The following is a 22,676-nucleotide window of genomic DNA, read 5'->3' on the forward strand; positions in this document are numbered from 1 at the left end:
CTACCTAATTCGCCAAGAAATAAATTTCGTAGTAACCGAACGTTTGCCTAATTGCATATATGCATATATAAGCCCAGTTTGGTTGATTCGCAAAATATGTTGAAGTTTGCGAACCAACCGAACTTCTAACACTAGGTTACTTTTAACCTGCAGTTCGGTTGGGAACTTGGTTGCGTTGAAGTTTGCGAACTAACCGAACACACAAGATGTACCCAAATAAATTGTTAAGTTCAAAGTTCGGTTACCTACCATTTTGTCCTAGGTAACCGAACATTACACTGTAAGACCAAAACCTCCATTAACGAGCGAGTTCGGTAACATGCGTGTTTGGAAAATGTAACCGAACTACACTTTCAGGTGTGCGCGGTTACATGTTCTTGACATATGGTAACCGAATCTACAAGTTTGGAGCAATTCAATCAACATTATCTAAGTTTGAAGCATACCTGGGTACCCAAATACCCTTCCTCCGGTTGTGGTTGGTAAAATCCATCGTTTTTCATGTTTTCCTTCTTCATCTTCTCTAAATTTACTCTCTCAATAATTCTATTTCTTTAAAAAAAACATCTGATTTTTTAATCTCACTAATTATCTTTAACTTAATCATCTAACTAATCATTACACTAACTATTATTAACACTAAGTAATCATCACCCAAAATTAATCAGGAGGGTAATTTAGGTATTAATATAAATATCTAGATAAGGGGTGACCTAGATTTATTTCTAATGTCTTTACCCAAAATAAAACCATGGTCCCAAAAAAAACCATGGTCCCAAAAAAATCGTTCTTCAACAACAACAGCCAATACACCTCCCATGAAGGGTACAAGTACTACTATAATACTGTAACAATTGAAACCGTTGCAATGTTTTCCTAGTCTTTATAATACTGGGTTCAAGATATTTGCTAAGAGCCTAAGAGACATTCTTTTTGGGCTTTTTGGCTAATCTTCCATAGCTGATTCAATAAGATAAAGTTTTCAGAAAAACATAGATTACTTCTTGCTTTTATTTTATGCTCATTGCCTGACAAGACAATCAGTCAAAACTCATGATAAATCGATGAAGGTAACAAATCCTATAAAATTGTTGGATCATGGCACATTATACTATCTCAGATATGTTAGTTTACAGCTTGCAGAAAACATAGTATGATTTAGGGAGTTAGAGGTCGTTGCTGAGCACCCAAGCCCAATCTAGTTCTAAAATTAGAAGAACAATGCAGTGTATAATAACTGGTTCCAAGTATCTGGTAGTCCAGGCAAACACCAATGACTACAATCCGAGTACCGAAATGGATCTCCTCTTTGGCCTTGAGGAATATCTCCACTATAAATCGAAGGATGCGCGTCTTTTCTCAGTTGCGACAGGGTTGTAATGTCTAGCAGGTATGGTGGAGATCTCATGTCTCTCAGAACAGCATTAACTATATTCATTTGATCCGGATAGGCACCGGAATATAACCCTCCACTGACTGGCACTGTTTCACGGTAACAATTCTTCGTCGCAGGAGTAGCACTCCATTCGTTGGGACTGCAATTGGAGCAAAGATACCAAAAATTAATCAAATATTTCCATATTGTGTCGACAAAATCCAACTCCTAGCCAGATATATTTTGAACCCCATATTCCTAACTAAAAAAAAAAAAAAAAAAACGTTGACCGTCCTCTGCCGACATAACTATCTTTCTAAGCTTATGCTGCATATTGAAATCAGAAGAATTATACAGACTAATAAAAATTCACAGAATGTCTTTCTAAGAAGCTGCTGCCATAGACTGGGGCACTGTTGTGACTTTTGTGGCAACACCACTTCATCTGATAAATGAATGAATGCACTTCATTCACTCTTATATAATAAATACCCATTACCTGGATTGCAGAGGAAGAAGAATACTAGGCAAAACTTCAATGCATGGTTGAGGATTTAGAGTCCTAGAGATAAATGTAGGGGACCTAGTCATACTAGGAGGTCAGCATTCCTCCTGTGTGGTTCAGAGTGCTAGTGCAAAGCTGCAGTAGTTGTCTCATAAAGCCAGATACATCACTATATGGGAGAAAAACTCATTTACTCTTCTCAAGAAGGCAACAAAAGCATTGAATCCTGAACCCTAAACAAACCCCAATAATAGATGAGAGAGGAAGAGACTTACTCGTAGTGAGTAGGAGAAATGGCTTGAAAAATAACAGTGACTTTTGTTCTATCAATGTTATTGTCGACATATTTTGCCCATGTTCTTAGTCCTTTCTCATATGCAGCTAAACGATCCATTTCTCTGTATAATGATCCATCTGATTCCATATAATCCCACCTACATATTCAAACACCACCACATTCAAATTTCAATTCAACTACTGTAATGTCACAGTGATGATGAGAAAAAAATTAAGAAAAAAAAAATTAGTCCATACCCTTGAAGCCTTCCGGCATGAATCCACCAATGCCCTGAATTGAACACCAAAACATCTGCCCCTTTCCAAGCTTCAGCATTACTGGAAATATCATCTAATTCGAGTATTCGCTTCCCTTGTCCGGCGTCGATATCCACCAAATACGGAGCCTTATAGAATAGCAATGTCACTCCATAATCCTACAAAAGCACAAAATTAAGTAATAATTAGCCTTCAAACATTCTCATAATAAACATATTAGTTAAGTTAATAAACAAACTAGTACTACTTACCAAGAAGCCAAAAGTTAAAAGAGGATCTCTTCTGATAACTTGTGTTTGAGTATAAGGAACATCAGCTAAAACCATACAAATCAAAGACTCCCATTGATTCTTCCCCAGAGAATCACCAAAAAACATCAATGTTTTGCCTCTCATCCTTGTCAAAAACAAACCCCCATCAAACCTTGGGAGCTCACAATCATTAGGCTTCCATTGAAACCTCTGGTACTCAGAATCAGGTCTACCTTCCCTTTGACAATCGAATTGAGCATCAACCATTTGACAATTTGATGATTTGTAAACCGGTAAGGAATCATCTTTAACCCAGCTCCCTGAATACAAATCACAACCAGTTTGATTGAAATAAACTGGGGTTTTACTTCTATGACTACTATCACTCTTCTTCTGATGATGCATACTGTAGATTATAGCTGATGATGCTATCTGGGTTTCAAACAGTAACATTAAGAAATATACAACCAAGAAACAAAACCCACCACCATGAATTTTAAAACAAACACACACAAAATCTCTACTCATTTGTCAGATCAAAGTTACAAACAAAAAAAGAAAGAAAAAAAAGAAACAACTTAGAGATTGAGAAGATACTTTCTCTATCTATGGTTCTATATATATAGAGAGAGAGAGATATATGAGCAGTGAGGAAGTAATGAGTATTGACAGTAAAGGTCAAAGGTAAAGTTGTTGAATTTTGTACTGTGTGGTAAGTGCTGTTGCTTTAGTTTGTCCAGCAAACATGTGAAGAGTTTTTGTAATTATTCTGGTGGTGTGGTGTGAAACAGTGGGTGTCCTCTACTCTTCTTTTGTAGAGTTTGAGAAGGTTAGCTTACCTCCTCGAGCAGTTCAGATGACCGGAAAACCCATCAAATATAGAAAGAACCAAAATAAAGAAAAAAGAATTGCATCTTGAATTCTTGATGAACTTAAAGAATTGATTTTGCTTTTCGGCTTTTAACGCGGAGGGTTGGGATTTCAATCAAGGAGAATGAATAAGAATAGGAGAACAGCACTCTTGCTAGCAAACTTATCTTTTTTCCTTGGATGGGTTCTTGCTGAAAAGCTGGATTCCATGTTTGCCTAATCGAGTGAGGAAAGAATTCTTGCAAGAGAAATAAAGAATTTCTGTAAGCTGACAAGGAATAAAGAAACAAGAAAGATGAAAAAAAGTGTGCTTTTAAAATTCAAATATATAACTCCCCTTTTTCTGTTATTTTTTGTGGCTTTCTTGAGCACATAGAAGAAAAAAAATGCAGGTCTTTAATGCTAGCATGAAACTTGGCAACTGTTAGCTGGTTCTGTTGCTGACCGACTGGATCAAAGACTAGCTAGTGCAATGATGCGCACTCAAGTGCACAATGATAACCCATGTTAATACTTTACAAAATCTGGAACAGTTGTTGCTGAAGTACCTGGGTGATTGAGATTAGATAATTTACCGCCTAACAAGTGCAGTGAACAATGAACATTGATATTAATCGGGACGTCAACAAACCGATGATGCCGACCTAGAGTTAGATGCTTTAACAGGGACAACTGTCATACTAAATAAAGATGGTTTACCTAGTTGTGCTGAAGTTGACAAGAAGCTTTGAATATCTTTGACAGCTCGTTCTACTTGCATTTCATGTAAAATGCACCAAACTATCTGAATTACGGAACCACCATTGAACTTAACTCTTCCTAATATGCCTATACAAGGTTTTGGCTTGCTCTTTTTTCTGATCAATCAGGTTTTTACCTGTTCACCATCTGCTTAAAATCACTTTGATACTCTTCATTAAGTTCCTCCAAATCTAGTGGATCAAGCGGCTCCGTGTAGTAACCTTTTAAGGGTTGCCAACCCACAGGGTCAATTCTCGGCGATGCAGTGAAACAGGTTCTGTTCTTGCCAAACCCATTTGACGAACCTTCTGAATTCTTCTCAGTAGAAGCAAAACCTTCTATGCATCTCGTACTTTGCTTGAATCCTTTCACTTCTCTACATCCATTTGGTGCACCTAACGCTTGCTTCTCATTAGAAAGCTTACTGTCTTTCATGCATCTCTTACAAGCTGTTACTAGAGAACTGAAACTTGGGTTTGGAGGAAATGGCGAACGATACCGTAGCTCTTGTTTGTTTCCTGGCTTCATATAATAAAAGAAATCCCATCCAACTGCCCGCAGATGTTCCTTCGCTTGCAAGGCCATGCACCTGGCACTACCTCCACTTCTTTTTAACTCTTCACTTCTACTTCTGTCTGATGCACACCTAAAATTAACCCAAGCTATAATAGCTTGCGGACAGTATTTTGGCTTGATGTGTGCATTTGCTAGTTTCATATTAGTTCGAACGGCAATTCCCGTAGATTCTCCACCTGACAATTTACAAACACCACTTGCATAACCATCCTTACTAGCCACAGTAACCAATTTCTTGGTATCAGTCACAGATTTCTGACTTGAACTAGTCGTGCCTAGTTCAATGTTCCTGCATACATCAGCAAGGGAATAAAATGCCTTGTCCTCAGGCGACATATACCGGAATTTGATAATTGAATTGCTTGTAGTTCCATCTCTTCTACTACACTCAATATTCCATCCCAAATATGAAAGATGCATTCTAACCTTTGTTGTTGTGCTGTTATGATCAATTTCTTTCACGCGTGTGCGCGCTGGACCTAGTAAATAGTCTTTTACAGAAGCAGGACACAATTCAGCTCTAGGGAGTATATCAGGTCCGACAGGCACCCAGTGCCAGTTTCCTGGTTTTCGACGATGACTATGTGGCGCAGAAGTAACAACAACTGTACCTTCTTGCCTGGCACTAGTTGTAATATTTGTGGAACCATGATTATTCACATAATTACTCCATTTACGAATTAAAGCATCAGAAATATCTCTACTGCTACTACTATTACTATCAATATTTATGAACCCTGAATTAAAAGTAGGCACAGAATTACCACATTGTTGATCTAATCCACCTCTGATTCCTTCAGCTGCCTCTTTTTTCATAATGCCGGACGGGAACCGATCATCTTCTTCATCCATACAACCAAACAAGTCCTCCTCCTTAATGTTATCAAGGATTGAAAAGAAGTCTTGATCATGGTAAAGATCATTAGTATTGAAACCAAAATTACTATCAGCAGAACTACTCCCCAATACTTCATTCAAACTAATTGGACCAGAATCATCATTCATTAGCATATTATTAATCCATTCGTATTCATCGTTAACATCATCAGTCACAGATGTTAGGTGTTTAGAAGTCATTGTAATTTATTTTTTTCTTGCATTAGATTTTTTATTTTCTTTTCTGATTGAAAGCTCTTAAACCCTAAACTAAAGGAAGAAAATCAGTTTAAAGTATTTCGGATTTTGAAAACACTTTCTATATTCCCGTCAGAACCGTCAAGGCCGACTTGAACGGGACTTCTTAAAGAGATCTTAGTTAGATCTTTAATTCAGTTAGAGCATGTTCAAGAGAGAGTGGATCTATTTATTTTCAGTGACACATAAGATTTTAGATCTCCGTTTGACATAAATTCACTCCAACAGTAGGGTCCTACAAGTTAGGGGGACCAATTACTAATTATGAAAATGTTCAAGAAAGTGTTATCTACACCTCCGGTTGCACCTCTACGCCATGTTTTTAACCAATTTTCTTTTAATTCTAAGGATTAAAATTCTCAGTGTTGGAGGTGATCTTTTAGATATGAGGTCCTATATTTACTCTATGTGTAGATAAATAAAAGGATTAAATAAAAAATCCACATAGAATTTTTTACACCTTCTGTTGGAGATGCTCTTAGGAAGCTCAAAATTCTCCTTTTCATAACATGCACCCGTATATGGACATCCGTTTGTGTGGATTCCATTTTGGGCGTGCCCACATGGAAGATGTCACGGCCAGGCCACAAAATTATGCACATTATCAGGAGAACCGGTCCTAATGGCTGAATCTATTGAATCCAAAACTAGTTGTGTGAGTCAATGCGGTCCGGATTGGTTGTCCAAACTTTAACACGTTTATTCTCACACTATCTCACACGTTGGGCCTGATTTTTGCGGATAAAAACCAATTCGTAACTGATTTGAAGCTGATATTTTGGGAATATGTTCTTTTTACAAAGCTCGACTTTCCTACCGAAAGTGAGCGTATTTTGATTCGTATAACACCATCATCTATTAATTTGAAAACGAGCCGTTGAAAATCAACTGATTTAAGATTGGTAGATTGTGAGGTTTTATATTTCAGAATGTGCTCATTTTCGGTAGGTATGTAGAACTTAGTAAGAGGAACATGACTCCGGGATATCAGCTTCAAATCCGTTACAGTTTGGTTTTTATTCACAAAAATGACATCCAACTTGTGAGATAGTGTGAGAATAAAAGTGTGAAGAGATCTTTGCTCATTATTGATTGATTTTTTATATCAGTTTTTTTTTATGGATTAGTACAGTGATTAATTAGTGGCCCCTAAATACTACTAACAATTACAAGGTTCAAGAATCGAATCCCTACCTCCTCTAAAGGAGGGAGTATAACAACCATCAGACCACTTGTATAATGCATCGATTTTTAATTATCTTATATTGTTAATCAAGGGGTCTTTCTTTCGTCTAGACAAATTATCCTTGCATGTGAAGTTGCTGACACTACGAGAAGGTTTAAAGCAAAACTCAAAGGCTGTATGGCTATTAAGCTTGATATGTCTAAAGCTTTCGATGGGATAGAATGGGATTTTCTTGTTGATGTGCTTAGAAAACTAGGTTTTATTAGGATTGGTACAAAATGATTTATGTTTGGGTATCTACTGTTTCCATGTCCGTGCTTCTTAATGGTTCTCCTGGTGACATTTTTTTATCTTTCAAGGGGTCTTAGGCAGGGAGATCGACGTACCCCTTGTCACTTGACATGTTTATTATTTGTATGGAGGCTCTCTTTCGGCTTATTCTTGTTGTTGAAACTAGAGGTGAAGTTGAGGGAATTAAGGTGACTAGAAAGACAGTCCAACAATAAGTTATTTTTTGTTGTTGATTGTCTCATTTTCGTTAGAGCTAATAACAAGTGTGTTAAATATCTTGATAGCATTATCAAAAAAACTAGTGAGCATTATTAAAGTTAATTGCCTGTCCATAATAATTCAAAGACTAGCTAGTGCATGGGAAGATATCAAGCGGCAGTAACAGAGAAGCTAGAGGGTGAATTTATTCGACCTTCTAGGCAAGTAGCTGCATGGATGAACTTCGTTTCAACATAAATAAAGGATATACTTGTGATGGAGGGAATACTTTGTGATGAGAATTCGAAAGAAAGTCTTGGATTACTTCAATCAGTTGTTCAACAATTGAAGACGATGAAGAAATACATCGCTGACCACATGGAACCAACTCATGTTGATTCATATATTGATTCAGACTCAGTAAGTGATTCAACTCAGAAATCCTCAATTCCATTAGCCGGAGAAGAAGATGAATCTCTCGATTGCAATTTGATTCTGCTTATTTTCTTTGAAGAAAATGAGAATTCAACAGTTCGAGATTCACATGAACAAAAAAATTTCCCTAATTGGAGTATTTTCATGGATACTTTTCAAATCAAAAATGTTCCTAGTAAAGTTATCTTGAATTTCTATAACGCACTAAATGGTGAGTGTTTTTCAATTATTCTTAATTCTTCTCGTTGCATATTTGATCGTGGAAAAGAGCTTGACATTAGGAAGATTTTTTCTGATTGTGTTGGAGATTATACATTAGGTTGTGTCACAACTATTTTTGGTTCCTTGCTACCTAATGTGTGTTTGATTCTAATAGATAAATATGACCGGAATTTTTTTCAAGAGCTGCTTTATAAACATGGGTACTTGTCAGATTCATGGTCTAGTGCTTTATTTGGTTGTACATCAGTTAGAGATGATGTTTTTAGTACTTCTTGGATACTGTTATATAAAATTCCTGAAAGTAAAGCTTGGAGTTCGAGTGTTGGCGAAGATTATTTTCTGTTTATGAGGAACTTGAATAAAGATGTTTGTTTTTCTGTTTATGTTTGTTACACATATTTCGTATTTGACCGTGGAAAGAGGTTTGAGGGGTTAATTTAGATGGATAGATATCATATTATTTTTTTTTCATGAGATGGTTTTAAACTATGGGAATCATTTCCGTTTGTTATCTTCAAATTCAGTTGCATATTAATTGTTTGATCAAGTTCTAGGTATGTGGGAAGAAGAATTTCATTTGCAGCTAGAGTATGGTTTTCTTGATGAGATTTCAGTTCTTCATCTTTGGTTAATTAGTGTTGGTTCGGATCTACTCGGTAATGAAGTTTATCTGCAAGCAACTGAATTGTCTAACCAAGTAATTCGAATCTTAAGTCCAGACGGTCATTATATTAGTCTCTGTTACTATGCTCAAAGGGTGATTCTCACAATTAATAGCATGGTTGATATTGTTGCAAGGATTCTGGAAATACAACACATGCTCATTGGGAGTCAAGATTCACAAATGTTGATATATGTGGTGTTATTAAGGTGGAAATGCAGTTTGTTTCCTGTGTTGACTGTGATTTACACTCCATCGATGTTGATGCTGGCAGTTTTCTTGAGATGGACTTTATTCTTGACTTGCTTATGGTTTCAGAAGGTGTTGATTGGCTTATCATGGGCTTTACATCAGTTTCATGCGTTATCGTTAGCGGCTATTATGAGACCAAATTTCCACGTGCAGTTGAAGTTTTTAAAGGAGCAACATTTCTTACGTAGGACGACCTTACAAGGGAAGATAACAGTCAAGATTGTGTAGTTAATTGTAAAATTACTAGTCACCATGATTCTAAAGTTGCTATTCCTGGTGGGAATGGGACCCTAGCCAAGAGTAATGTTGTTATTGCTAATTATATTAGTGATTACCAAGCCGTTAGATATGGAGATTGTGGGCGTGTTTGCTATGAGAAAATAAGCATAAGAGTATTCAGTCCACTGGTAGCTATTGAGAGAAGAAGCACAACCTTGTGTGACCATTACCTTACACGGGAAAACGGTCAGTTGTTTGTTGGGCTGGGATTTGAAATTTTTAGCTTTGAGACTAAATGTTTGCTCATGTTCACTCAAATTATATATGTCTGGGTATGGCTCGATCGCTTGAGGTGGAAATTCAAATTTCCTTTCATTGGTTTATGAAAAGTGGGAATCAACAGTATGGCCACAACTACTGAGAGAATTGTTATGGGTTTTTGGTGCAGTCAACTGCATATGGAAGTCCGAGGTGGTTAAACTGGATTGCTTCAGATGGGTATACTTGTGGCACAATATTGGAGGCGAAATAAGAAGTTAGCAGATCATTTTTGTAAACGAGCACATTACCAAGATTTCCCGGTTCCCAGTTTCCGGAATGGTTAAGGAATGATACTATTGTTCTTTATACAGGATTATTGCGGGTTAACCACATGAAAAGATTGGGTTCAGGAATGGCCATCGAGAAGGATTTCCCATGACCGCGGTGGTGGCAATATCAATTATAGGGCCATTCTTGGTGCCGATTTTGAAGGTGGAGAATGGCGACATTTCTTACTGTGCTCGAAGGACACTACTGCAAATGCCAGCATCGGAGTGTTCCGATTCAGTGATCTCAGTCACATATTTTATCCTTGAGGACAAGGATGTTTCGAAGGGGAAGGGAATGCCATGTACCCTATATGTGAGAGGCTGCACATATCGTGCTACCCGTCAGTCCATAGTAGTAGTTATTGTGAGTAAGATCTAGCTTAGGAGTGGGTGCTTTTATTAATTGTAATGAGGGCTTAGATGTAGCCACCTGGGGTGTTGTTAGACGTATATGCTAGGTTTGGAGAGGAAAGCTTTATATTCTCTGGTCCTTGTAATGAAAATTACATTTGAAAAATATCAATAAAACTTTGTTCTTTAGGTTGTGTTCATTTCAACTCTGAGAGGCTCGATTCTTCGAAATTGAGAGAGGTTTATCCTCAAATTATCACCCCAATCTTGTTATCATACTCAGGTACATGACATTTTGATAGTGTTCATCGGGAATTTTCAAAATGAAAAAGGTTTAAGTCTTAAGGGTTGGGATGGTATTGCGACGCCGAAAGCCCTAGGGGTTTGAATATTAAGAAAACTGCCGATTTGAACGATACCCTGCCGATTTGAACGATACATGGAGAATGTTAACTGAATCTAACTTTTTGTGTGCTAGGATTTTGAAACATAAATATTTTCAAAATAACAACCCTCTTCATACTGCTAGTAAACATAAGTCATAGGTTTGAAAAGTATTATATGTAGGCTTAAAGATAATTATGGAGCATTACTGTTGGGAGGTTGGAGATGGTAGTAGAATCTCTAGATGAGATGATAGATGGATCTCTGGTATGTCTTAATTGGTTTCTCCGAAGTTTCGGTACATGGATCCTAAAACTGTTGCTTTACTTATTACGCATGAAACTAGTACTTGGTATTTTGACCTGTTGATTGTGTTGTTTGATAATGAACCTGTATTGACATCGTCAAGATAAAAATTCCTATTAAGTGTGAAGATGCAGTGAGGTGGACTTCATCTCATAATGATTACTTTTCGATTGAAACTGCCTATAGAATGATAAATAGTGCTTCTCATGAACCTACATATGTGATTGATCAGCTGCAATTTCCTTGGACTAGATTCTGGAAGGCTTCCCTTCCACCTAAAATCTTGAACTTCACGCGGAAATATGTCAACAACTATCTTCCTATTGGGGACAGACTTGATAGGGATGTGACAAGTATCAATTTTATTTTCCCTCTTTGTAATTATGGTACCGAAACTATGGATCACTTATTAATAAACTGTCACAAAAGCAAAAAGGTGTGGAATGTTGTTGGCCCTAATATTGCAGGGATTATTGGTGGGCAGTCGCTTAAGATCTGGATTGCTAGTTGGTTTACAAGTTTCATGGTACAAAAAGTATGATTATTACGGCAGGGTATACTATGTGGAATATCTTGAAAGCTAGATCTTCTTTAGTATTTGATAACTTCAAATAGATTTCCAAACCTAGATTGAAACATATAAAAATGGGAATCAAATATGCTTGTTTGTTAGAGGCAGATAGGTATCAACAGTCTTCACTGAGGTTGAAGCAACTCTTAGGAATATAAATGAGGTCATCTGTGGGAGTCAAGTGCATAGGATCTTGCGAGATCCAAGAGACTAAGTAGCATGATTGCAGCTGAATTACTTGGAGACTTAATTTAGTCTCAATCACATTCCAGTCTGAAGTATGATAGTAGGCTAGTATCTGTAGCGGTTTAATACAATTTAGTGTTCAAAGCTGGACGAAGTCCCGTTTTGTTTTTTTTCCAATGCAGTTTTCCTCATTAACAGAATTGTGGTCTCTTGTGTTTTCATTTTCAGCATTATATTATTTATTTATTATAATAGAAATATCACAAGCAGTACGCAATCAATCTAGATAGTTTAAGTCCTTATTGATTGAGATCAAACCAAGACTTGTTCTTGTTGAATTCATATTTTGAAAGATAGATTACAAGTTTCATACTTGTTAGAATTCAGATCTTGTACAATCCAGATACAAACTAGATTGATCTTGGATATTGATTTTTGGGATCGTTCAAAAACTCGATTACGCAATCAGGTGCACAGAACTTTGGTCAATACATGTTGATTGTAGAAGAGAAAGAGAAAAACTTTATATACAATCTGATTCAAGGGTCTTTGCTTTGACCTACTTGTGATTGTATTATGTTTTGTCCATACATGTTACTGAAAGAAAAAGTTGGTGGTGCACTTGGTACCCTCTCCTTTTCAATACCTGCTGCAGTTGTATTCGTGCACCTTTAAAACTCATAGCAGAACACCGATTCTCTTTAGAAAATTCTCTTATAAATCTTCTAGCAGAACGTTGGTTCATTTTGGAAGATATTACTCAACAATTAGGGTTTATACATTTTGCAACCTAATTAATTTTACCTCACAAGATCAACTAGAAATATTCTCGTGATATCTTGATCTATCAAATCTAGGCTTTATGATTAAAAAAATAATCACTTAGATACATATTGTGTAACTATCTAAGAAGATTATCACCAATATATGCTTTGATTATGATCCCCAGGTAGAGTCTTTTAACGTCTCACTCATGTTCGTGAAAAACAAATAACTTTCTGTAGTACAAACACAATTTTCCAAGGGATATATAGTTTGTCTAGCTACATGAAACCTCCTTTTATAGTGAATGATCAAGCCTCTAGGTTCCTTGGAAACAAAACCACCTTATCTAGGAAAGGATACACCAAGTGCTTGACTAAGATAGGCCTATAATCACATATTTACGGTTTCAGTTCGCAAAATGTTACTAAAGGTTCGTGTACAGTTTACGATTCTCGGACTACCTTTAACCACGTATTTTTGCTTTAGTAAATCACTCATAACTTCTTCGTTACAAATGAGTGATGTTGGGCTCGTTCATTTCGTATTTTCATTCAATATAACATGGGGAAAAAATTTACAAGGTCAATGGTTATTTACTAAAGCCTAAGGATCAAAAACTCCTCGGGTGTATATACAAAAGTATATTTACCGTCGTAAAGAATTGTTCCAAAGAGTGAGCACTTTGTTTGGGTAGATAGATAGGTATAATAAGCAAGTTTTAATCAAGTATTTGTTACTAAACTTTAATGATGTTCATCATAGATGCCTTTGTGAGTCTTCAATCTTCAAACTTTGTTTTGATTCCACATTCTACTTCTGAAACCTGATCTAGTCTGAAACTGACTTCAGTAGACTAAATCAAGAATGTGTTTTGATATATAAATTTGGCAAAAGATTTGACATATCAACGCCAGTGGGTTTAAACAAGAAATGTTATAACATATGGTGTACTAGTTACCCTCTCGTTTTCAACAACTACTAAAGGTAAAAGACAAACAAAAGGTAAGAATCTATTTCATAAAGGACATTACATTCACTAATAAAAGACACATTCATACATAACATAACCGAGCGATCTATGAAAAGCAACGAAACAAAAGTTGGATAAACATGATCAATTTATATTTCTAATAAACGACATGGACGTGATAGACACATTTTTGTGTATGGTTTATCTCAATTCTATATATTGTTAGTGCTCGATTTTGTACTTATTATGTTATTTTATGTCTTTGTAGGTGTTTTTGGAGAAATAAACTCTTGTGAAAAAAGTCACTCGAAAAATGATGGTTGCGCCCCCAGGAAAATTACTAAGGACACCCAGAGAAAGTACTAAAGGCACCCTTAAAATGTCCCGGAGACACCCGAAGAAATTGATAAAGGCACCCGAAGAAAGCGTCAAAGGCACCCCATAAATTATGAAGGGCACCCCAGATGTTAATGGCATCCGACGGCTGGATAGAGGCAACCCATTCTTTTTTATTTCGAAAAAAAACGATGTTGACAAGAAGAATAACTTTTCACCTGTGAGATTATTTAAGGAATTTTGAAGGATATTTGGACACGATTTATTTGACTACCATTTACATTTGATGTTTACTTGTTTTGGAACTAAAGAAAAGAAGCAAATCTCGTTATCTGTGGTAGTTCCTTAAAATCAGGGACATGAGTATTTTGGGATGTTTCTGTGTTATAAAAGAAAATTACATGAAAGAAAGGAGAATATATTCTCTTATGACTCAGTTCTTTTGGAAGAACATCTTCTGCCAGCTAACAAACGCATGAAAATAAAAATAAAAATGGAAAAAAATCAATTCCCGTAGCTGAGAATCGAGAATTAGATATTTGGTAGTTATTCAGAGTATATATTCGAATAGGGTTGGCCTTTATATATAAATAGGAGTTGGGTTAAGCAAAATGGAGAGGGAGAGGACCGAACCGAGAGTTTTGGGTGAAGCTCTGGTTCGAAAGAAAAGTTGCAGATGGAATCTGCACTTTCAGGTAAGAATAAGAACAAAAATTGATTCTCCAATTCAGTCGCAAACTACAGTCGTTTATTCCAACCGTCGTTCTTTAACAGTATTTGCAATGGGGCTTTAGCAACTGACATATATCTTTTGCAATTGTTCTATTGTAACAGTCGACTTTGTAACCATGTTAGGCGTTGTAAATTCAATGTTTAAACTATTTTCTCTCTTTTCACCTTAGTAAATACTTTTTGAGCTACGTATTCATCTTTTGAGAGAGTGTTTGAGATGATGAGATAGACCCTAACACTGGGATGACAGAGGAAGTCTGATTTCACAATTGTTTGGTAATAATAATTGATTCTTTATGACTTTCTGCACCTATTTTATTTGATTTGTGATTTTTCATAAATTAGTTGTTATCTTATTTGATGATGTACGCTTAGTCTTAGTATTTTTGATGCATCATGCTCATAATTTATATTTAATATTTTCGAAATCAACCTTTGGCAAAGAAATAGAGTCGATAATTAAAAGAGCTATAATTGTTAAGAATCAATATATGCATCACTTGATTTTGATTAATGGTGAAATCCTGAGTCCCAGTTTTTCTCCATATTTTTATCACCTTGTATATATTTTCTAGTTAAATTAGAATTAGGTCTAAACTAGAACCTTCACAAGTCTGAGTTGAACGAACTTTATTACCACTTTTTCTACAACATTAAAAGTCACATCAATTTTTGGCGTCGCTGCTGGGGACTTGTTTTTAGGTTAAGTTTTAGATAATTTTTTTAGGTTTAGTTTTAGTTTTTAGATTTTATTTCTTTTGTTAGATTTTAATTTGGGTATTTTTGTTTTTGGTGTGCAGGCTTTGCTTGAAGCTAAAGGTGTAAAGTTGGACATGCCTATCAAAATGCTGAAAATCCAAGATTTTTTTTATTTTAGATGTTATTTATTTTGTTAATTTTTTCTTTTCCTTATTTTCTTTTCGGACTTTTTTTTAGTATCTTTTTTATTCTAAAACACACACAAACACAAACACACATGTGCACAACATTATTGCATCGTCAGACTACCGAGTTAAGGAAAACTCGTGGATTAGTAAGCTCAACCTGTATCGTGGGCCTGATGAGAGTTACCAGCTGAAAATCCACAAACCCCAGCCTTGTTCCTTTGACCAGTCTTTGAATGTCGGTGTATTTTGTTGCGGTAACCCAAGCCTACCCAATTTTAGTCAACCTTGCACTTGCATGTGCACAGAAAATGACAAATTGGTATTATAATAGCCAATACAATGAATATTTGACTGAGCAAAATGAAAATTATTCTTTTTATGACCATAATGTGCATAATGGTTGGGAACATCAACCTTTTGAAGGTTATGGTTCATACCATGGTTAGCCCAATTACTATCCACATGTGCACCGGTCATACGAGCAAGATTCTTATATTTCTCCTCTAGAACAGTCCCTTAGGAAGTTAGCTGAGTCCACAAGCGAAAACGCAGGGGATATCAAATACACCAAACTTTTTTGTTCGGAAACTTGTATAAACAAAACTTAATAGAATAACAAGTAGACCCACTTAATGATCCTTGACAACATGTATATAAAGTTATATCTCAACCTCTACTCAATCAGTATGTGTATGGACACAGGGTCCGTGAACCTGATTGTTAAGCAGAGTACTTGGATGATCTCAAAAATCAATATCCAAGATCAATCTAGTCGTATCAAAATAATCCAATTGGAATTCTGCCAAGTGAGTGAACTTGTTATCGTCAAAAAATGTGTTGACAAGGAAACCACAATAGCCGAAAAACCACGGGACGTCGTCCAATTTGAACACCACACTGTATTAAGCCACTACAGATACTAGTCTACTATCAGAATTCGGACTGGAATGTAGTTGAGACCGAATTCTCTCTCCAAGAGATTCAGTTACAATTGTGTTCCTTACGTCTATTGAATCTACGCACTTGATTACCTTAGTTGACGTCCTTTACATCCTAAGAGTTACTTTAGCCGCGGTGAAGACTTTTAATACCAATCTTTCCTAATAGATAAGCCTATTTTATTTAACGATCAAGGTGTGGAAATCTGTTGCAATAGACAAGCTAGCAAACCTCACAAATCCGGAACTTACGAATCGTGAAGTGCATATTAGATTCTTAATTAACCACCTCTCAAAAACAATCTTCAAAAGATCAGTTTACATATATCTATCTTGATGAATCACAAAGTCTGAGATGAAATGAACTTAATGATTTCTATCTATCTTGCCTGAAAGAGATTAAGAGAACCTCGATAACATTAAAGCAAGATCAGGATCCATGAACTATGAAGGTAAAGATAGTCGGACCTGGATTCATGAATCCCAAAGAGAAATATTTTTGTCGTAGACCTAATCATATTTCTCAGAGGAAACCTAGGTCAATAGAGAATGACTCTAGAATCAACTAGGATACAAAGTGTCAGGGATTAATTTTCCCAGTTAAAAGAGCATCTCTATTTATAATTTTCAAGGCCGGGGTTAGCTTAGAATTCAAGCTAAGATAACTTGAGAATCAAGCAAACTCTATTCCTGAAAAATACAATAGAATAATACACACTTAGGCTAAGTTACTGAACCGTGTATAATGACCATTGGATTTGGAAAGTTAGCCGATGAACTAAAAGCAATTTGATATTCTATCAAACACGCAATAGTTTAATCATGATGCACGCACATAAGTGTTTAAGTGATCAATGAAGTCTTGGAAGTATTTAAGAGAGTTTTAGTAATGCTAAACATATTATGAAAATAAATCTTTGAGCAATTATTAAAATATAAAATGGGACAGTCGGTAGCATGGTTTGCCAACCGATGGCTTGTTCACGAGTCGGGGTGCAACGGTTCGTGAACCGGGTTCTCCAACCCTACAAGACTACCTAACTCAATTGACAACGGTTCTTGAACCGGGTTCACCAACTTCTAGCCTATTATTCCAATTTTGAAAATTCACGATTTTCCAACCGGGTTCGTGAACTGTTCGCAACTGAAATTACGGTCGTGTACCTTCCTGTATTTCTGAAACTCAGATATCTATGGTTTGCAAACTGGTTTCTTAGAATCATATTTTGAGATTTTTCACAAGACAAGCTTGACTCAAAAATTCTTCTTTGTAAATCTATTAAAAGTCATACAACATAGTCTCAATAGATAGAATGGTGAGATAGTGAATAAAATAAATGGTTCATTCTTCATATACGTGATACATAAGTTCTCCAAATGTCTTCGTCGATCTTTAGTCTTCAAGGGTGGTATCTGATACTCAACTAAAAATTCTAACCCTAGTCCGAGACTTGATTTAGTTTACTAGAAATCAAGATATAATATTGATCATCTAGCATTGACAACAAGCTTGAGATAACAAAACTTTTGGTTTCAACTGAGCAATGCTCTAACAACAAGTAAGTTAGCTGAGTCAACACGTAGGTTTGAGTTAGAAACAGATAAAAGAATTGCTCGAATTAATCTTAATTGCCAATACAGTGTTCCCAATTTCACCCTTGAAAATTAGGATATTTACTATTCACCTAATCAAGATGAAGAGGTTAGAATTAGAAACACTACTTATTTAAAAGAGGTTCGACCATCTTCATGTAATTATGATGATGAGTATAGTGTTGATGAATAATCTGAAATATCTAGGCATAGTGATCAGGAAATTGTTACTCCAGTTGAACTTCACAATGATAGTGTTATTTTTGGTTCAAATCCTAATAATTTTAATGATTATTCACTTATTCAAAAAGACGAGGATTTAACTAGAAATATCACTACTTTAGAAAATGTAGTATTTCCTTATTACGAAGCCGGTGATGGTTTAGAGCAACGATCCTGAAAATACCATTTTAGTGTCCAACTTAAAAACATTAATCTTAGACAAGGAAGATAGACTCGTCTAAATGATTGAGGATGCACGTCATGATTATAACTTAGAATAAGCAATTGACCATTTTCAGGAATCTGACGACCTAGAAGTTAGGGCAGTTATGACTAGACCTTCTTGAGACACTAAAAACTATAAGTTTGGGGGTGATTATCATTCTCCATGTGCTTAAACGACGACTCTTAAAATGATACCTCACTTGGGACTTGACATATATGTCTCAATCATTTTGAAAGATTATCTTAATACACGCTTTCCTGAACCTAATGATGTCCATAAAAAAGTTCAGTTGTTAGAAACCCTGTAAACGTACCGCCAACATTTGATGGCTCAAATTACTTATGGTGGAAAATCGCTATGCGTTCCTTTCTACAAGCCGTGACTTTGATACATGGAAATTTGTAGTTATTGGATATAACGCACCAACAATTGTTGTAAACGGAGCTACTGTTGCGAAGCCATTGATACAACATAGTGAAACCGAGATAAGTGTTGTAAAGCATAATTCTGATGGGTTGAACGTTATTATCCACGCCATAGGCCCAGATCTTCAGCACCATGTGACTTCGTGCACTAAGTCTAAAGATGCTTGGGATATCTTAGAAACCGTATTTGAAGGAGATATCTCAGAGAAAGATGCTAGGCTTCAAAACCTAACTTCTGACAGGGAAAACCTCCGTATATCTGATGCGGATTCGTTTGAAGAATTTAATCAAAAGGTGTCTAGTATTATTAATGCTTGTTTTGCATTAGGGAATACTATCTCCCTAAAGTACATTGTGATGAAAATTATCCGATCCTTACCAGCAAGATACGAGTCTAAGAAACATTCCATTATATAAGGAAATAACCTTGATACACTTTCCAGAAACAATCTCGTTGGGAAGATAAAGATCTTTGATCATGAGCATAGTGCGGCTGAAGATAACACGACTGCACTTAAGGCCACAACCAACGCAAATATAACTTATTCAAAGGAAAACTTGTATTGGTTTGACGAATGTTGTATTGATTTTAATGAGAAAACCTTATCCCCGGTCACACAACAAGCCGAAAAAATCCTGAGAAAATACAACTGGGAAGCGACATGCGCGAACCAAGTTTCAAGATGATTTTGTTATTCAAGAAGGGAGTTCTCTCCAAGGAAATAATGCTCGCATTGTGTCTCTTGATCATGCTGATGAGCTTACTTCTGAACATCAGACAAAAAACTCTGCTCCCTATGCAGAAACATCTGTTGATTCTAATTCAGCATCTGATTCTGAGTCCGAAAAGGAGTTGTTAGATTTCTTGAATAAAAGTGAAGAAATTCACCGAGAAAACCTATGGTTTAAGAGAACTGTGGGAAAACTCAAATCATCCCTTAAGGTGAAGAATCTTGAGTTAGACAAACTTAATGAAAAATTCACGGAAACTTTTTCTGTAAAAGAGAAAAAGATTAATACCCTCAAGTATGATCTGCAAAGGCTCTCAGGAAGTTTAGACAAGATTTCAGCTATGTTGTTTGGGCAAAAGTTATTTGGTAATATTAACGGTATTGGTTTTTCATTCAAGGCATCTATCACCAACAACTGTTTCGTTCATGCCGGTTCACTTAAAGAGAAAACAGTTGGTTGTATTCAACAGGTTGCCGAATCTTTTAAAGTTGATCTCACAGTGCATTGCTCCTTCTGTGGATGTAAGGGACATCTTCAGGAAAAATGTCGGAAGTTCAGGAAGAATAACACAAGAATTGTTAAACTTCAGAATGATATGCAAAAAATGAGTCAATTGTTAAAGAACAATAAAAGGACTTCAAAACTGGGAAGACAAAGGAGAAAAAGAACCATAAAAGGTAAGATTCCTGCCTGCACAAATTTCCTTGAAAAGTTACCGAGTGACGCAAGCGGTGAGTGTTCGGCTCACCCCATTACTACTTAACTGTGGTAATGAATGCATCCTCGTGTTTAACTTGAGGAAATGAGGTTGCATAAAAATTTTCATCACATTACCTTTTGTGATGAAAAGGCTGCTCAAGTATAAATTGACCATATTTTTTTTGTGTGACTCGTCCCATCTCATAAAACAGTCAGTATGAATGATGTTTGGTTGAGCTTGCTCCCAAAATTCTAGGTTGCGTATCTGTGATCCGTACTTGATTCGTTGGACATATCTTGTGCTCTAAACTCTGTTTATTTGAGCTAATGCGATGTTATAATATTATATAAATATATTGGGATAAAGTAGCCACAATAGGATGTTGGTCAAAGTTTGTGCATAATCATTTGGGCTCATGGAAGGCAACTACTATTATATGTCCACTGTTTCACGGACCGAAATAGAGAAAGTCATTTTCTTTATTTAGAGTTGACAATTACTCACATCTTCTTAAGTAAGTATCAGTTCCATGGATCCTGTGACAAGAGGAATCACCAAAAAGGATGCAGTAGAAGCTATTAACGTCTACTTGTGTGAAGAAGTCAAATCATCAAGGAACCAAAAGAAGATGTCAAGTGGAGATGAAAAAGGTTCTTCCTCAAGTTGTCTCTTTTGTCAAAAAGATAATGATTTTAGGGCTAAGGCGAAGAACTTCGTGTCTAAGGGGAGTGATTTAAAGTTTCGAATCAATCGCTCTTTGGATGAGATAACTTACTATGAACACTCACTGGCTCAGAGGAAACATACTCTGAGTAAACTGAGGGCAGAACTTAGTGAGTTAACAGACATCTCTGAAGACTTAGAAAAACCAAATAATCCCATCATCAATGAGTTTTTCAACAATGAGGATAAATTCTCTGCTCAGAATATTAAAAACCTGATGCATATCTAGGAAACTTCTTTTGAGGATTTTATTCTTGAGAAGGATAACTAGGTTTGGCATAGCAAAGATTGTAACTACACATAGCTATTTCCAACGCTTTTCATTTTGCATGTTTTTAGATTTATTTATTTAAATTCTAGATTTGTTGGAAAATGAACTTGTAGTATGTAATCATTATTTATTTAAGTATTGCAAAATTCTTATGAAATATTTGTGCTTTTACGTTCTCGTTAATCGAGCTAATATTTCATATACGGTCAGAAGTTAAATCTTTTATGTTTTTATAAACGGAAAATAGAACAAACACTTTGAGATTTTTCTCGCAGTATTGATCTTTTTGTGATCACACCTTTGTGTTTTACTGCTTGACACACTCCGTAAGATTCTCTTATATTGAGTAAAATCGAGTAAAATTGTCTCTTTGTTCGTAACTGGCCTTGAGATTAATTTATGTCGATACTATGGATACAAATCCTTGTGATTTGTTAATGTCCAAAAATCCTTCTTTTTCACGAACGTAAGGTCACTCATGTTGTTCTCTCGAGAATGACATTTTATGGAGGGAGTTCTTAAATGAACTTGTGCTTAATTGCTATATCTTTGTGGGGAGTACGTAGCTGTGGAATTATAAAGGGGATGCTTGTATCTTTTTAATCTCCTAGGATGAGCGCTAAGTATTTATTACTATGTGATATCATCTAAATAAGTTTATACGAGGAGTTGCATTTTAAATATGTTATTATGTAGTATCTCCATCTTCCTTAAAATTTGAGATATCTTTTTGTTGTATTCATTATGATCCCGCGATTTTCGTACCTTTGTTAATTTTATTGACAAAAAGTGGGAGAATTTATTTAGTAGTTTCATACTACATACATATGGTTTACAAATAATTATATAAGCGGGAGTGAATCATTTAAGCAATAGGTTTACCTATTAAACAAAAGATGTAAGTATTGATTAAGGGGGAGAAACATATCACCATAGTATTACTTCACAGTTGAGATACAATTGAACTTTGGAGAGAAGATAATAATGCTATGTTTCTGTATAACATCGATTTAGAATATTTGTTTTCAAAAAGTTGTTATCGCTATGGATACGGTTCTTCAACAACAACGATGCTGAGTTGAACACGTTCAGAATCATTGCAACTTGAAATAACGAAGAGTTCAAGGAGAGTTGGAGAAACCATGGAAATTGAGAAGACATGGTGGATCGAGGATTTTTTTTCAAAATTTTATTTTTGTTATCCATATGTATTAAATAGTTTTGTCACTAAAATTGACAAAGGGGTAGATTGTTAGAGCACTGCTCGGTCGAACTCACAAGTGTTGCGATATCAAGC

The 22,676-nt window shown here is 35.8% G+C and overlaps 1 protein-coding gene across 1 annotated transcript; it reads right to left on the bottom strand.

The window, feature by feature from the left end:
- Positions 1-1,013: 1,013 nt before the first annotated feature.
- On the bottom strand, positions 1,014-3,724 carry LOC113308796 (protein PMR5-like). The gene is made up of 4 exons (XM_026557250.1): positions 2,687-3,724; positions 2,415-2,593; positions 2,156-2,314; positions 1,014-1,535 (listed from the first exon to the last, which is right to left on the bottom strand). The coding sequence occupies exons 1-4, from the start codon at positions 3,212-3,214 to the stop codon at positions 1,211-1,213; spliced, it is 1,191 nt and encodes a 396-aa protein (XP_026413035.1). The 5' UTR covers positions 3,215-3,724; the 3' UTR covers positions 1,014-1,210.
- Between the last annotated feature and the right edge of the window lie 18,952 nt (positions 3,725-22,676).

The sequence above is a fragment of the Papaver somniferum genome, chromosome 9 (genome assembly GCF_003573695.1).
Source record: "Papaver somniferum cultivar HN1 chromosome 9, ASM357369v1, whole genome shotgun sequence".
Lineage (NCBI taxonomy): Eukaryota > Viridiplantae > Streptophyta > Magnoliopsida > Ranunculales > Papaveraceae > Papaver > Papaver somniferum.